The sequence below is a fragment of the Ylistrum balloti genome, unplaced genomic scaffold (assembly GCF_031769215.1).
Source record: "Ylistrum balloti isolate Yb309-2 unplaced genomic scaffold, AGI_CSIRO_Ybal_v1 Utg370268, whole genome shotgun sequence".
In the NCBI taxonomy this organism is placed as follows: domain Eukaryota; kingdom Metazoa; phylum Mollusca; class Bivalvia; order Pectinida; family Pectinidae; genus Ylistrum; species Ylistrum balloti.
In genome coordinates, this window is record NW_026782209.1 from 241,689 (window position 1) to 259,457 (window position 17,769).

The 17,769-nt window shown below is 32.9% G+C and overlaps 2 protein-coding genes across 2 annotated transcripts; both read left to right on the forward strand.

The window, feature by feature from the left end:
- The first annotated feature begins 4,685 nt into the window (after positions 1-4,685).
- Positions 4,686-14,214, forward strand: LOC132552686 (transmembrane emp24 domain-containing protein eca-like). The gene is made up of 5 exons (XM_060216878.1): positions 4,686-4,825; positions 6,472-6,587; positions 8,899-9,003; positions 9,183-9,329; positions 10,844-14,214. The coding sequence occupies exons 1-5, from the start codon at positions 4,687-4,689 to the stop codon at positions 10,991-10,993; spliced, it is 657 nt and encodes a 218-aa protein (XP_060072861.1). The 5' UTR covers position 4,686; the 3' UTR covers positions 10,994-14,214.
- Positions 14,215-17,207: 2,993 nt separating this feature from the next.
- On the forward strand, positions 17,208-17,672 carry LOC132552694 (uncharacterized). Its single transcript, XM_060216886.1, has one exon. It carries the CDS (start codon positions 17,208-17,210, stop codon positions 17,670-17,672), a length of 465 nt encoding a protein of 154 aa, XP_060072869.1.
- Positions 17,673-17,769: the final 97 nt, after the last annotated feature.

Below are 17,769 nucleotides of genomic sequence, written 5' to 3' on the forward strand. Positions count from 1 at the left end.
TGAAAGTTTAGAAGGGTTACTTACTTTGGGAGAAGCAGCAATAACATTAAAAAATATGAAAAATAATTAAAGTCCGGGTTCCGATGGTTTTACTGTAGAATTTTTTAAGTGTTTTTGGAAACAATTGGGTGTTTTTATTGTTCGGTCCATAAATTGTGGGTATGATAAAGGTTCACTATCTGTAACTCAGAGACAAGGAATTATTACATGCATTCCCAAGGGAGATAAGCCTAGACAATACTTAAAAAATTGGCGACCCATATCATTATTAAATATTGTATATAAAATTGCTTCAGGATCTATAGCAGGTAGAATAAAAAATATCTTAAATACATTAATCAGTGGTGATCAAACAGGATTTATTGCGGGTAGATATATTGGGGAAAATACTAGATTAGTTTATGATATCATGCAATTTACTGAGGAAAACAATATTCCAGGTATGTTATTAATGATTGACTGTGAGAAGGCTTTTGATTCAGTGTCATGGGAATTTATATCTAAAGTCTTAACATTTTTCAATTTTGGTTCTAGTCTGAGAAACTGGGTGAAAGTTTTACACACAGATGTTTATTCAACTATCAATCAAGGAGGTAATTTGTCCTCTTTTCTAAGTATTAAAAGAGGTTGTCGCCAAGGCGACCCAATCTCCCCATATATTTTTATTTTGTGTGTGGAAATACTTTCCATAAGGATAAGAAACAATAAGATGATTCAGGGTATAGGGATAAATAATAGTCCAATCCTAATTTCTCAATATGCAGATGATACGTCTCTCATATTAGATGGTACTGAAAGATCTTTGAAAGAATCCATTGAAGAATTAAATATATTTGCGAGAATTTCTGGTTTAAAATTGGATATTAGATAAAACACAGGTGATCTGGATAGGAAGTAAAATTTATAGTGAAGATATGTTTTTACCTGAATTAAATTTACAGTGGGGAAAGAATAAGTTTACTCTCCTTGGAATAGAATTTAGTGTTAACCTGCATGAGATCCTCAAATTGAACTTTGATAAGAAAATAATTAAACTAAAATCACTAATTAAAACATGGAGTAGAAGAGTACTTACTCCAATAGGGAGAATTCAGCTAATTAAATCTCTGTTGTTACCTCAATTTACTCATTTATTTATCTCTTTACCAAATCCAGACAATCAATTTTTGATTAGGTTAAATAAAATGCTTTTTCAATTCTTGTGGAATGGGAGTTCTGATAAAGTTAAGAGGGATATCATAACCCAAGAATATTACAGAGGGGGTCTCAAAATGGTAAATATAAGATCCTTTATAGATTCGCTTAAGCTAAGTTGGTTAAGGAGGCTGTATCAAAAGTCTGGAAAGTGGCAAATCATTTTAAATACATATTGACCTACATAAGCTTTCAAACTGTGGTAATGAGTATATTAAACTAGGTCAAAATAATTGTAAAAATGATTTCTGGAAGGATGTCTTTCTGGCATGGACAAGATTCAATAGTTTAAGTGGTGTAAAGCAAGCATGGGAAAAGTTCATCTTTAAAGCTCCATTATGGTACAATGAGAGTCTAACTATTGGGGGGAAAACTATATTTTATAAGGAATGGTATAAAAAGGGGGTTATTGTTGTGAATGATTTAATAAAAGACAGTGATACTCTCACTTTCTATACTTTTGAGGAATTTATCCACTTATATCAAATAAACACAGATTTTCTTACATACCGTGGTATCTTATCTTCTATAAAATCATATTTAGGTCAAGTTGATCTTGAAAATACTAGGGCAGTTTCAATTGAATATCCTTTTATACCCATCAATGTTAATTTTTCATAAAAAAGATAAAAGGGTCTAAAGATTTGTATAATCTTATGATTAAAAACGATATTATTCCCTCTGGTAGAAAAAAATGGGAGGATGAGATCCAATTAAATAATTTACAATGGGAAGAAATCTACAAAATTCCTTTTAAAGTAACTAAAAATACAAAACTCCAATGGTTTCAATATAGATTAGTCCATCACATTCTGACAACGAACTCCTTTATCTACAGATTAGGTTTAGTTGCCAGTCCACTCTGTCCCTTATGCAATATAGAAAAGGAAACCATAATCCACATCATGTGGGAAGTACAAATTTTTTTACAAAGTCTTGAAGTACTTCTAGAAGCACTTGTTATTCCTTTTGCTTATAATAAAGAAAAAATTCTCTTTGGATTTTCATTACAACATCAAATGCTTACATCAGCAAAAATTGACAATGTAATACTAATAATTATTAAGAATTATATCTATAAGACTAGATGCTATCATAGAAGATTAAACATTAATGCATTTGTAAATTATATCAAAGAATACTACTCTGTTCAGAAATATATAGCAAATAGTCAAGGGGACTCCAAAAAGGTCAGATTTGAAAATGAATGGAGAAAATGGAAGTCTTTGATAGAAATTGCATAATAATTTGTGCAGGTAAATATACTTCACTGTAAAATGAAAACCCTTAATAATGTATGATTTATGATATGTCTATCGTTGTATGAGTACTTTCAGATATAATGTATGTAAACATTTTACAATCTGCACTAGGATAACTTGATTATGCTGAAAAATTGCATGCATTATATAGACCGATGTAGTTTCATAATACTGTGTAGTATCAATACTGTAGTCTTCCCTCAGTTGGCTTTGCTCTGTGATGCTGTATAATAACATTATAATTACTAGGCCAATATAGTATATATATTATATATGGTATATATATATATATATATATTTTTTTGCCCCTTTCTCTTTCAATCATACTCATAGTTTTCATATACCTACATCATAAAGCTTTACTCATACATGTATATATAAATGTTACTTGATGAACCATTCAATAGTATGTGTACTTAATACTACTTAATGATACTATCTTAGTATTCATGATAAAATCTTAACCAGCTAAATATTTCTCCAGGACTAGCAGACTTTACAAAGAATAAAATGACCTTTCATTGTGTATTTTAGATTTTCAATATACTCATATATAATTTTTCTCTCTTCCACTAGCCCTCTGTCTTGTTCCTTGCTTGTCTCTTTTTATCTCTGCTATTTTCCTCTAAAGTGTGTGAGGGTTTCAAAATGTAAGTGAAAAAGATTAGAAATTGTTGGTGAGTGAGATACATAGATGTGATATGAATGTTTAGCCCACTATCACCCACTCTTTTCTTCTCTTTCTTTTTCTCTGTCTCTCTATGTGGAAGGAAAGTGTGTGTGTGTGTGTGTGTGTAATAAAGATGACAAAGGCATGTGTTTTGTTGTGTATATAGAAATGGTAATTGGTTTTTGTAAACCATATTTTCTTAATTATATATCTATGGCTAATCCTGATTGCAATATTCTAATGCTGATGGCAACTATGAAGATAAGAATGTTGTGTAAACTAGGATATTATCTACAATATACTTAAGTTATTGATTCACAAATAGTTGCAATCCTATACAAGTATGGAAGTTTCTGTGTGTGGAGTGTGTGTATTCTTATGTGATGTTAACTATACTTGTAAAAAATGCTTAAAAATAAAAAATTACAAAAAAAGAATTGTTGAATGTGGATGATGATGATGCATTATTTAGTATGTACAATAATCATGATAGTAATATTGATTGTGATATATATGTTGAAATGGATGATGAGGAAGATTATCATGTTTTTGAGGATGATGATGATGATGATGATGATGATGATGCATTATTTAGTGTGTAACATAATAATATTGATTGTGATATATGAGGATTATCATGTATGGTGATATTAATAATAATAATAATCACATGCATTGTTGAATGTTGATGATGATGTTGATGATTCTTTTGAATGGAGTGTTCTTGTTTGACACGCAATGACTATATGTGCACCTGTGTTTGGATGTGTGAGAGGGTGTGAGTGTATTTGTCCTGTTCAACATGTAAAATCTTGAAAAATAAAAAATTATAAAAAAAAATTGTTGTATTCATAAACTTTTTTTTTCTCAAAATAATACATTATTACTGGTAATCTTTTCAAGATAAAGAGTAATGACGAAAGCTCCATCATTTTGGATTGATTAGCTGTTTACAACAGAAATATCACCCTGTACTATATAACACTTACAAATCGAAACATGGAGGAAATCAGATAGTATTAAATCTAAGCAAATTTTCCGAATAACTGGCGTAATTTTAATCTATTAGTATTATTTTTGTTACGAAAATGAGATTCACTTTTCACTTGCCGAAAAAAATGGCCCTGACCATATCGGTCAGCATTGAAGTGAATGGGGCTTAGGCAAGTCAAGTTTGATAATAACCTAGAAAAGGGGGATGGGGGCTTCATGGTTCAGTAAAGCCAGAGATGTTTCCACTGGGCCCAATTTCTTTCCTCTTTCATACATTCCCAGACTGGGTCTATAGCAAGTTCGGGAGTGATACACTGTAGATAACGATTTAAGATGTAAATAATTCATTGTATTTTTGGAGGGGGTTCTCATCACAAATAGTCAAATTGATGAAAACACTATATTGTGTAATACATTATAAATGATCGAATACGGATCAAAATTAAACTTTTTAACGGTTCTTGTATCTTTAATATTATTTTGGGCAAACGTTTAGTTGATCAAGAATAAAAAATACGTGTCCTCCCAATGCGCATGTGTGACATGTCACTTCCTTTCATCGCAACCATGGCCGGCAAAGCAGTAGTCTGTAGCATTTTTGCTGTTCTAGTTTCCATTTCTACCGTATCAGGCTTATATTTCCACATAGGAGAAACAGAGAAAAAATGTTTTATTGAAGAAATTCCAGATGAAACTATGGTCGTGGGTAAGGACATCTCAACAAATGTAAAAACTGGCACCCAATTTATGCCACCTGTCAACGTTACATCGTTGACGTTGATGTGTTCGTCTGCTGCGTTTATCTGCAGCGTGTTTAATATCCCGATTGTAATAACTAGTTCCTACTTTATCCGTGAGGTTTATCTTACTACAGATTTGTTATTATGCTGTTATGCTCTGGGTTTTGGAAATTCATCTAGACAATGACTACCATGATAATATAGCCAACCTGTCCGAAATTGTTTTGAGTAGTTAAAACTTGTAAACTTTTGCAACAGAGTTTCTGAAAAGTCTGCTATATTATTAACATGATGAAATATCCCATTAACTGAAGTACAGTGAAACTGTGCACCTAAAAGCCATGAATCGAATATTGCGGATTGTCGGAACAGCAAGAATAGATGGAACATTTTGATTTTAAAAATGATACCAAACGCGATATTGTTGTAGGTCTTAACCAGTTAGTAAGATGAAACATGAAAACATAATTTTGACGCAGAGAAAAAAGTAGGAGAGCCTACAAAAGAAAATTTGTAATCAAGGCAGATATAATTTTTCTTTAAATTCTGAATTAAAAGAAATTTAAATACTTAGAAGTGAAAAGTGAATGGTTTCTAAAAATGACTGATCATCCAGCCACCTGGATGTGTTAATTCTTGCATAATAGAATTAGCAATAAATACATATCCATCATAGGGACACATATGATGCAATTATTGATTATTGAATTTCTATCAGCATTCCATAATTGGGCTCTAGACCATGTTTTTTTGTTTTTGTTTTTTTTTCTCCTCCAGATAGAATACCAAGCAAATGTGGTCTGTGTGATCCTGCACTTATAATAACTTTATTTGCACAAAAGTAGGCTACAGAGATGTGGGGGAAACCTAAATATAAGTCAAATTCAAACCTTTGTTAATTACCATTTGTATTTGGGGATTGTAAGTCTGTGCTTCTTTCTGACTTGACACATGTATATGTGTAATATGTAGACTGACCACCACAGCAACCTCCAGCTGTAAACCTTCATTGTATAATTATAATTCCCTAGACTTGAGTTGGGTGTTGGCCAGGTGAAACACCCAATTTAAACTTACTGATTAATTCCCTGCACCAAGTAGGCACTCTACACCCACAAAGTGTTCCAGTACCACAATACCTGATGCATACTGTAACTGAACTTTGAGCTACAAATGAACAATTTGAATTTATAAAAAACATACTAACAAACAATAGATTGCTTATAACACCTGTCTGACACAGGCAAATCAGTTGTTGTTTAACTAACTTATTTAGTTGTTAAATACTACCCACTGCTCCACAGAGCTGGTTCAAAACAACGATCTGTGTCAGAAACAATAAATCAAAGAACTACCAACTCACTGTTTAATACAGTGGCAATGGTAGGTCAATTTTCTTTATTAACATTTTAGATGAGCATGACAGATTTGTCAACAGTTGTGAATAGGTCAGACAACTGACCTGAATCTGACATCGTTCTTTGAGTAAAAAAAATTCAAAAATAAATATTCTAAATGATATAAATCAGGATATTGAAATGAAGGGTTATTGATTAATTAATAGTAGGTTGTTGATTTATAAGTAGGATGCATTTTAAATTTGTTGTTTCAGGCCATTACAAAGTTGAGATTCTAGACAACAATATAAATGACTATGTTCCAACTGTATATGGATTAGGAATGCACGTAGAGATCAGAGATCCTGAAGATAAAGTTGTGATGTCGAGGGTAAGCGGTTTGGACCCAAAGTCTTAGGTTTAGTATTCTTGCTGCAAATTCAGGAATATTTGTTAAATGTCTCATTAGCAATTGATGAATAAGGTCACATTGTTTATAAATCATTGATGATACTCATGTACTAAATTACTAAATCTTGTAGTAACCTAAAAGATATGATATATGTTGTTCAGGTATATATTTTTTGTCATCAAAAGATGACAACGTGGTCCAATCCTCTCCAATTCAGATTTTATTCACCGTTATATGTAACTCACCCCCCTGCTTTGATTTATAAAGCTAGTCAGACCTTGACAAATACCCTTGAAGAGCAGCATGTAATACTATAAACAAACATACAAGCTCATAAGCTTGATGTAGAGATGAAGAATCATTTCAAAGCCAAAATATTGAATTTATTTCCAGGTAACTACAAAGTACAAGTGTATGATTATACTGTGAAAGACTACATGCCCAGTGCCCCAGGGTTGGGGATGTTTGTTGAGGTCAGAGACCCAAACCATGAAATAGTGTTATCGAGGGTGAGTTCTGCTGTAATTTCAGCAAAACATATGGAGACCATAACTGCTTTTTTTTCTTTCTTGTTTGTAATAGGAGTTTTACTACTTTGCATGTATACCCCCCCCCCCCCCCCCCGCCCTACTTTTTAACATCTTTAATATGATGGATAATGAATAACTGATATGTAGCAAAGTTCTGTGAATTTATGCTGATAATTAACATTATCATACAGTGCATGTACATTATTACAAATGAAGGATTAGAATCATTATTTTACTTACTTTTAAATGCATCGTTTATTGAGGAAATCTTTCAAAAGTAAATTATACATAAAACCATTGAAAACAAGACATAATAGATCCCAGTACAAATTTTTGAATGTTTGAGTTATCATTTGATTGATCAATTTGTAATATTTAAACCATGGACATGTATATAAAATGTAACAGTCTTAGAAGTCATAGACTATAGGTGTTGTTTTTTTCTCTGTTCTTATTTTCAATTTATTGTTTCTGGATTAGCAGACTTATTGTTATGTACATGGATACTAGATATAGTTGGATCAATTTGTGATGGTTAGCTAATGAATGAATCAATGCATGCTTTGTAAATAATGTACCGGTATGTATATATTTACTTACATAAATAATTTATCTACATACAGTCATCTTTTCTCTTTGATAGATAATATTTTAAAGATTTCTTGAAATTTAATTTTATTTATTGACCTAATTTTTTTCACCAATGAGAAAGTATGAATTTAATTTTTGTATTTGCATGTGCTAGCTAGTTTCATGCTACTTGTTGTAATACAGTTACATGTACCCTGAACATGTACTAATGTATATACAAGCATATTGAAACATTTTTTTCTGTTTTTATTTTTTACGTTTCTGGTCTCCATATGGCATTGTGAAATACAGTGTAATTTTAGAAGTATCAAAGTGATCCTTTTTTGTGGTCCACTCGGTTTTTTTTCTGGGTGGTTGGTTTATCATTTCAATACTGGCATACATGTATATTTCCTTGCTGCTCTTTCAGATGTTTATTTTTGTTTGATTTATGTTTCATTGCAATTTTTTGTTGTAGACCTGTCTGATTTCAAAGAACTTCTGTAAATTAATAATTGCTTTTAATGCATGATTTTCAGGAAAATGATAACATTTTTTTCAGATGACCATGTCCATAAACAGTTAACATTAGCATTATCTTGTCAAAAAGTTTTAGCATTTGGCTAATGAATGTGTTGGAATCTGTAAACATGTAATAGTTTCATTAACTCAATTCCTTACCTTTTGATACCTTAGATTAAAATTCATATTTAGAGGAAATTGAATAATATATATATTGCAGTTGCAGAAGTGCAATTTCATTAAGTTTATAAATTCCATAAACTTAGTATGTATAGAAATAAGTGTTTGAATGAAAAGAGTACTTTAATTTTTTTTTTTTCGTTTTGTAATGTGAATTGAACTTCCAAAAGATGACTAAAAACATCACTGGAATAACATTTCAAATCATCGCTATTATTTTTGTTTCTAACTACCAATATTGATTCAGTACTGTTACCATGGGTCTGTCTACTGATATGTCCTGGACTTTATAGTGAAGGACAAGAATATAAGTCTATAATACTGTATTGTGCACAAGTTTTTATTGTTTTAAAAGATTCTACTTGTACAAACTCCAAAAAAAGAAAAAAATAGAAGCAGTTTAGAAAAGAGATTGTTTAATCATGATTTATGGAAAATAGGTAACTATATAGTATCATTGAAACTTTGATTCTGATGTATCTTTTCAGACTTATGCTGCTGAAGGACGTTTCACATTTACATCTCACCTTGCTGGAGAGCATGTGGTTTGTCTTCACTCCAACTCAACAGCGTGGTTCTCCAGTGGTCAACTGGTAGGAATAAACTACTCAGCTCATCTGTGTTTGCTTGATTTTCATACAACAAGTTCATGAAGAGTTCAAAATTTTGTCCAAGCTATTTGAAAATACAAGGCAAAGTACTTATGTATGGTATGCATTTGTATTGATATATAAATTATGTGTATAGTAATCCTTGGATCTTCTTTAAACAGAGAGTACATCTTGACATACAAGTCGGAGAGCATGCTGTGGATTACTCTCAGATCCAAGCCAAGGACAAACTTTCTGAGCTCCAACTAAGAATCCGTCAGCTTCTAGACCAGGTAGAACAGATCACAAAGGAACAGAACTACCAGAGGGTGAGTAACAAGATGGCTAAAGTATGACACATCTGAAACCATTGTAAAGGTGTACATAGGACAAACATTCTTGTATTGAATATGATCTGTGGATCAACCTTTCCCATGGAAGACCATTTTGGTATTTTCCAATAAGTCTGCAAATGCTGTGAATATCTATATTCCTAATTATTTCCCCCCAAATGAAATGGGTAGGGGGAGGGGTTAGTGGAGAAGGCGTATTTCTTCTTCTTCTTTTTCTTTTTGATGAAAATTTACTTATCAGTGTATTTGAAATTTGATTAATATATGATATACATTTTTTATATATAACGTATGGCAACAATTTTGGTAAATACCTTATTTCCGGGGTTTTGTATAAGCAGCAGAACCAATTAATAACAATTTTTTCTTTTTGATCCACATATTAGCTGCATCAGAATAAAAGTCACACCCTTTCTTAAGATGTGGTTATGTTGACCAAAGATTGTTGATATAACAGACAACAGAAAGCAATTAATCAAGATTGTCAGTGAAACATTTAGTTTTATAGTAAACTTAATAGTCTTGACAGGAGGAGGTTAATAAATGAAAAACATATTTGAAAAAAAAAAAAAGTATGTCGCTGAGCTTTGAGCAATAATGGAGATAGTGCACGGATCAGTTGGTATATCATCACTAAGAGCATAAACATGAAAATTCAGGTTAATTTACAAATACTTATTTAACTTTCTTCTGTTGTCAAGGTTTCTAACACATTTCTCAAAATGATTGGATGAAATTTAATGAAACTTTACATGAGCGTTCTTTTATGAGAGGCAGTGTGCAAGAGCTTTTTCATTTTTCATTAGGTCAACTGACCAGTCAAAATGTCGTCTGAGAAATTTTGCCAAAATTTAGATAATGGTGACATTTGTTTTTCAGTTTGAACAACATGGCCACCACATAGTGGCTGATTTGTTGAAATTCAGATATCATCTGATTTCCATGAAAATTGATAGATAGGGGCAGTTTTACAACAGAAATAATGGTGACATTCATTTTTCAATTGGACAAGATGGCTGCCACATGGTGGCTTCTGATTGGTTGAAATTTAGATGTCCAGTTTTCCAGCAAATTGGTGTATAGGTATTATTTGATAACAGTAACACATTGATAGAACACTCCATTTTCTGATTTATCAATGAAAAGTGTTACATAGGTGTTGTTTGACATGATAAAGACAATGATGAGGTTATTCTTATTGGACTAAATGTCTGCCTCACACAGATGACTAATGTGGTGAAATTCAACACATCACATTCCTATCAATCTTGATTTATATAATGAATGCTTTGTACATCAATTATCACTGAGGGGTGTTTGAGGGACATATATAATAGTCCCTGTTATAAGTAGTACTTGTTCTTTGAAGATGTAAATGTTGTAATATCAAGGTACTCTGTTTATAATTATGATAAATCATAACTGAATGTTCCTTTCATAGTTGCCATAGTACTTTTTAAAGATTTATCAAAAACTCTGCTTCTTTTCAGTATCGAGAGGAACGATTCAGACAGACAAGTGAGAGCACTAATCAGAGGGTATTGTGGTGGTCTATTGCTCAGACTCTGATCCTTCTCCTTACTGGTTTCTGGCAAATGAGACATCTCAAGAGCTTCTTTGAGGCCAAGAAGTTGGTATAGGCCATAGCATCATCTTAAGGCAGCAAACTGGCTGTAAATCAGGAAGTAGTGGATCTTTTCCTCAACAGTGTTACTTTAAAGGGATTTGGGCAATTTTTTGGACAAACTACCACATCTTTCCTGGCTTGCCAGTAGTGTGCATTTCCTCATATCATTGAGGATAGAACTGCAATCGAGACCATTAACAAGATAGTCTTTATCTGGTAAACAGTTGTTTCTGGTGGTTTATATTTTGGCTTTATTCATTTCCTGTAGTTTACATTTTCTTGCTTAAAAAAACTAAACAAAAATAATGTAAATGATATTGACATGCATGTCGGTTTCAAAATTTACAAATTGAAAACAGATTAATATTTTAATAGATTAATATTTGATTGATATCTTTAAAAAGATATTAAAAAAAACACATTAAGACTGTTAATTCCTGATTTACAGCTTGTTAAAAGTATTTCGTATATGTATCTTATAAGAACAAGAACATGTGATAAATATATGTTAACATTTGACTTTGGGGTGGTTACATTAAGGTTAGGAATGAGAAATAATGTAAAATCCATAATTGATTATCGGTTAAAATCAGATAGTCATTTCGATGTAATTAATCAATATCAGGATTTTCCCTGATACCCGCTTCAGATCATTGTATAATATAAGGTTAAACTATTAATCTATTATATCTGATCATTGTCCCATCACTATTCAAGATTTTTAACTATTGTTTGAAATAAACATTATATCGGGTAGAGCTACATCTGGTATTTCATTGATTTTTAACTATTGTTTGAAATAAACATTACATCAGGTAAAGCTACATCTGGTATTTCTTTGAATATAGTTCAAACAGTCTGAATAAGTGCACTTTTTCTAAACATCCATGAGAAAGATTAATGAAGATATTGTTTAATTATTTAGAAGTGTTTATATTATCTTCTATGTTAGTTTTTCTCTTTATGTACCAATTTAGATGAACATTACATACATACTATGTAGTAAGGGGCAATTTGGAATTCGGTAATCTCCCCCCTAAAAAACTGAGGAAAGAAATAACATGTTTTCTACATACCAGTTACATTACATAAATCACTGCTGAAGCGTATCAAAGATAACAGTATACACATTATCAGTGATGCAGAAGGCTAGACCATCAACAGGTTATTTTCTTCTCACACTTGGCCAGACATATAATGGGCCATGGCCTTCCTAAGCCCCGATATATTTAGAAATTTGACTTTTGTGGGAAATTGGTATTTGAGTATAAATTAGCCCTTGTATTATATCCTCAATTTTCCCCTTGATAAATATCTTAAGAATGTTTGAATGAAGTGCTTTTAAAAATAAATTGGTATTGCTTTACCAAAGTTGAGCTATGATTTTTGATAGTTTCTGAAAATTTTATTTGATGCGAGAAAGAAGTGTGATTTTTGTTGTGAGGATGAGATGATTAGGTCATATGATTGTACTGGTATGTGAGAACATCCTAATTACTGCCTATTGGTTGATCAGTTAGGTTTGAAAGTCAGAGTTATATTAGGTAAGGCTGCCTTATATAATTTAACTGTATGATACTTGTACATGTTTGTTTTCATAAGGATGAATGAAACTATTTCTCATGGCGCTCAATAGAATGTTTGTGTTGATGAATACTTTTTCCTATTCATTTCATCAAAATCATGAATATTACGAGGACGTCTGAAATTGTGTAAGAGTGATTTATCATTATCTGCTACATAGGTACGGTATTTATTTGACCAAATAAATTCTTCATATTTTTCACTACTTGTAGTTTATATAAATACAAAGGGATATTCTGCACAAATTAGGATTTCATCACAAGAAAATTGTACTTATGTTCTTCATTTTTAAATAAACACAATTTTTCCTTCATGGAAATTCTTTATTGATCTAGCTAGCTCGATTTACAAATGTTTGTGTGACCCTGATCGTGTTATCACAAGTTTGCATTGTTATTAGTGGAATGGAAGGAAATTTTTGTGTATATTATGCAATCAACATAAAATAATCCTTTTGAAGTAATAAAATTGTAACCACAGGAGAAATTTTAGTGAACAGCGAACTTACTTGTGTATTTACCCAATACTCTGTATAAAATCAGATGCATTGTAGTATATTTTGTTGGTTAAATTAAGATTTAAATGTCATTAAAATGAGTTCTAAGAGGTACAGAACAGCTAGGAATTTTGTAACTTGACCAGGATATCCCTTTAAGCTTGAATTTATTAGAGTGCAGTTAGTTTGTAACTTTACTTGTGTTTTGAAAAACTTCATACAGCTTTTCTTGCAAGAAGTCAGTATCTAACACTTTTTCCAAAGTGTTTGAATGTTGTACTGTGTAAAAGGTGAAGGTACATTTACATAGAGGTTTTCAAAAGAATTTCTTCATTTATCATCACTCTGGAAATATCACATACTGTTATGGTTAGGATGTAATGAAATAATATGCTTGCTCTGGTAATATATTCTATAAATTCTGTATCAGCACATATGATATGTACAGTTCATGCAGTGCAGTTCCTGTCCCCTTTGTTTTAGGAACATTATTGCTTCTGGCATCACAAAGTCACATTTTGCCCTGTAATTTTGATTGTAGTTACTTGTATAAGAATCACTTTATGTTGTGTTGTACCATCCTATAGTTTTTATCAGTCAGGTCATACTAGTAACAACAGGATTTATAGGGGCATTAAACATACATATGTATCTTCTGATGGGAATTTGTACTTAATGCTTGACAACTAATTCCATCTTACTTGATATTTATTATCATAACTTGCTATCTACTCCTGTTTTGTTTAGTTTGGTCAAGTCTATTTGGTGCCATGATGCTATATTTAACATTTATTGCTAACCTATTTCCATCATGTAATTTGCTTTGAAAGTTCTGTGTAGATGAAGATGTATTTCTGTTAATGCAATTGTAGAAAATAGTTTTTTTCTTCATATAATATTTGCTCTATGCTGTTGCGAATCATTTTAACTCAGAAATAATAGATGTAGAAAAAGTAACCTACAGTGTGGAATGTTATACCAGTCAGTGTGATTATCATGATAAATCAGTTATTTTTCCAGCATTTCAATGATAGTCTCCCTCTCCTTATAGTTGGTGTCATTTTCTTTAGTGTTTCCTTGTTACACTTTTATTTATTGTGGCTGAAAATGTACTGGTGAGGAAGTGTAAAATCAGAATAAATTGTAAATAACCATTGATGTTTTGAACTTTGTCATTACTAAATATGGCTGGTCTTACAATAGCCAGTACTTACATCCAATCTTAATTTAAAGGTCATTGACTGAAATCCACCTTTAAAATAGACATTTCATCTTGAATCTTATTGAAGATTCTTTTAACACGTATGGAGTTGGCATGACTGAAGACAATGTTCCACACACATTTCTTTTGTCAAATCCGTGGAATCAAACCGTGACATACACCTATCTTTTGTCAAATCCGTGGAATCAAACCGTGACATACACCTATCTTTTTGTCAAATTCGTGGAATCAATCAGTGATATACTCGAATCTATTGCCAATCACATGTAATCACAAAGTGACCTGCACGTATCTATTGTCAAAAGTTGAAAAATGTTGTGATGTAGTGACATATCCAGTGACAGTTGAATGTTGTGATGTAGTGACGTATCCAGTGACAGTTGAATGTTGTGATGTAGTGACGTATCCAGTGACAGTAGAATGTTGTGATGTAGTGACGTATCCAGTGACAGTTGAATGTTGTGATGTAGTGACGTATCCAGTGACAGTAGAATGTTGTGATGTAGTGACGTATCCAGTAACTGTTGATTGTTGTGATGTTGTAGTGACGTATCCAGTGACAGTTGAATGTTGTGATGTAGTGACGTATCCAGTGACAGTAGAATGTTGTGATGTTGTAGTGACGTATCCAGTGACTGTTGAATGTTGTGATGTAGTGACGTATCCAGTGACAGTAGATTGTTGTGATGTTGTAGTGACGTATCCAGTGACTGTTGATTGTTGTGATGTTGTAGTGACGTATCCAGTGACAGTTGATTGTTGTGATGTTGTAGTGACGTATCCAGTGACAGTTGAATGTTGTGATGTAGTGACGTATACAGTAACAGTAGAATGTTGTGATGTTGTAGTGACGTATCCAGTGACAGTTGAATGTTGTGATGTAGTGACGTATCCAGTAACTGTTGATTGTTGTGATGTTGTAGTGACGTATCCAGTGACAGTTGAATGTTGTGATGTAGTGACGTATCCAGTGACAGTAGATTGTTGTGATGTTGTAGTGACGTATCCAGTGACAGTAGATTGTTGTGATGTTGTAGTGACGTATCCAGTGACTGTTGATTGTTGTGATGTTGTAGTGACGTATCCAGTGACAGTTGAATGTTGTGATGTAGTGACGTATACAGTAACAGTAGAATGTTGTGATGTTGTAGTGACGTATCCAGTGACAAGCGAATGTTGTGATGTTGTAGTGATGTATGCAGTGACGGGCGAATGTTGTGATGTTGTAGTGACGTATCCAGTGACAAGCGAATGTTGTGATGTTGTAGTGATGTATGCAGTGACGGGCGAATGTTGTGATGTTGTAGTGACGTATCCAGTGACAAGCGAATGTTGTGATGTTTTAGTGACGTATCCAGTGACAGTTGAATATTGTGATGTAGTGACGTATCCAGCGAGAGTCGAATGTTTTGATGTTATAGTGACGCATCCAGTGACAGGCGAATGTTTTGATGTTGTAGTGACGTATTCAGTGACAGGCGAATGTTTTGATGTTGTAGTGATATAAATTACTGGCAGACGAATGTTATATATATTCTAGAGTGATATATGCAGTGAAAGTAAAATATTATTATATTGGAATGAAGCACAACCATAGTGATATGTTTCAACTGTAATAAAGTAGTGTCAATATTCGCTGGCTTCAGACGGAAACGCTATCTCGTAATACATGTCACTATGAGACACAATATACATTGTATTTTGTCAACTTTTTATTTTTATCATTCTATACGTAGACTAGGTACTTGGTTTCACCACAGGTTCGACCTGTTTTAATTGTATCCCTGTATAAACCCCAACATCGCGATAATCTTGACACTGAAGAAACGGAATCAGCTAATGTTACCAAAGTACTACATTGTACAACAAGTCTTTTCCCTTCGTGGTTTCTACAACACTTTCGCTGTAAAGATTCACTACGTTTTGTAGATGTGCTTTACTGATATTTATATTCGCTCATCTTGTTTTGTTTGGCTGAAATTGCTTCACCAAGACTAAACGATAATGAATTCTAAACATCTAAGCACACAACACACATCTTCCCGTTTGGCCCCAACCCTCTGTTCCTACGTGGTCAGCCAAACAATTCATGCTTCTGACCAAATCGAGACAGAATCCTCACATTCCTATTAAAAAGGACCCCCTATAAAGGGTCATACTCCTCTTGCCCCAGGGGATCGAGCCCTCCGTGTATTAAAATGAATTCCATTAATGTAAGAATGTTTCTGACCAAATTTGAGGAAATTCAAATCATTCCTACGTGAGGCTTATATAAATCTATAAAAAAAGTGATTCCTTTTCACCCGATGACGTCTCAGACCAAATTTGGGCAAAGTCCTTCATGCGCAACGATTATTTCAGAAAAATGTTATTGACAAAAAACAGACGAAAGACGACGCGGTATTGGCATAAGCTCACCGGTCCTTCGTACTTAATGGAGTTAGCTTGACCTTAATTATGATGACGATAACAGTTTGCTCACTCCAGCTGCGGAACTTAAACATTAAAGTTGAACTTCAGTCGCATTCTCCTTCGAGAGTGAGCATGAGAAAGATAGTGAATCACAATGGTTATTGATTACAACGTATCATCGTGTCGTTGTCATTGTGACGTCAAACGTCATGATGTACCATGAATATGACGTCACAAACATAATTTGAAATTGACGTGAAATCATTTTATGCAGGTGTTCGAAAAGATAGTTGTGAAGACTTACAAGGTATGTATTTGAAGTTTTGAATTCTACGGAGCATGTCCATTTTTAATCACGCATTGCTTAAATCAGCGTTGAAATAATTTAAACCAGTCATCATTCAGTTGAATATAAAACCAAAGCCTAATTTGCTTTGAACAAATGATGCACATCATCTTGCATATATGATTTTATTTGCCCTTCAAAGATTTTTGTTCTTTCTGGTTTTAAGAATGGAGCATGTTTTGGGAAGGAGAAATGCAATTCCTGGCAGTGTCAGTCCAGAAAAGGTAAAGGAAAAAGTGCGCCGTCCAAGGCGAGCTCTTCCAAATATAAGCCACACTGCTGACGTCACCAATGATGAAATCCAAATGATGAAGTTGGCTGCTCAGACGTGTCGTGAAATAAATGCTAGGGCCAAAGATACTAGTGAAAGCCAAGAAACCAAGAAACATTCAAGTAGTAATAGGAAGACCAGTAAAGCTATTCTAAACACATATGCCAACGATGCGTTCTTCGTGAAGACAACTAACCGACAGGATTATGGTGGCTCTTTGGCCATTGCACGTAATCTCGTGCACGTGCCTACGACAATGTGCCCGGACGTCGATAAGCACGTTGAAAGGGTTTACAAACTAAGACATACACTTCCACTTGCCTGCCCAACGTGTTGGAGTCTCCAAAGAAACTACGTATGACTGAGAAAAATATCAACGATTACCTTATTTCATTAAAAAATCCATCAATTTCCAATATGAAAGTAATTATGTAATTGATATGCGATTTGAATATATC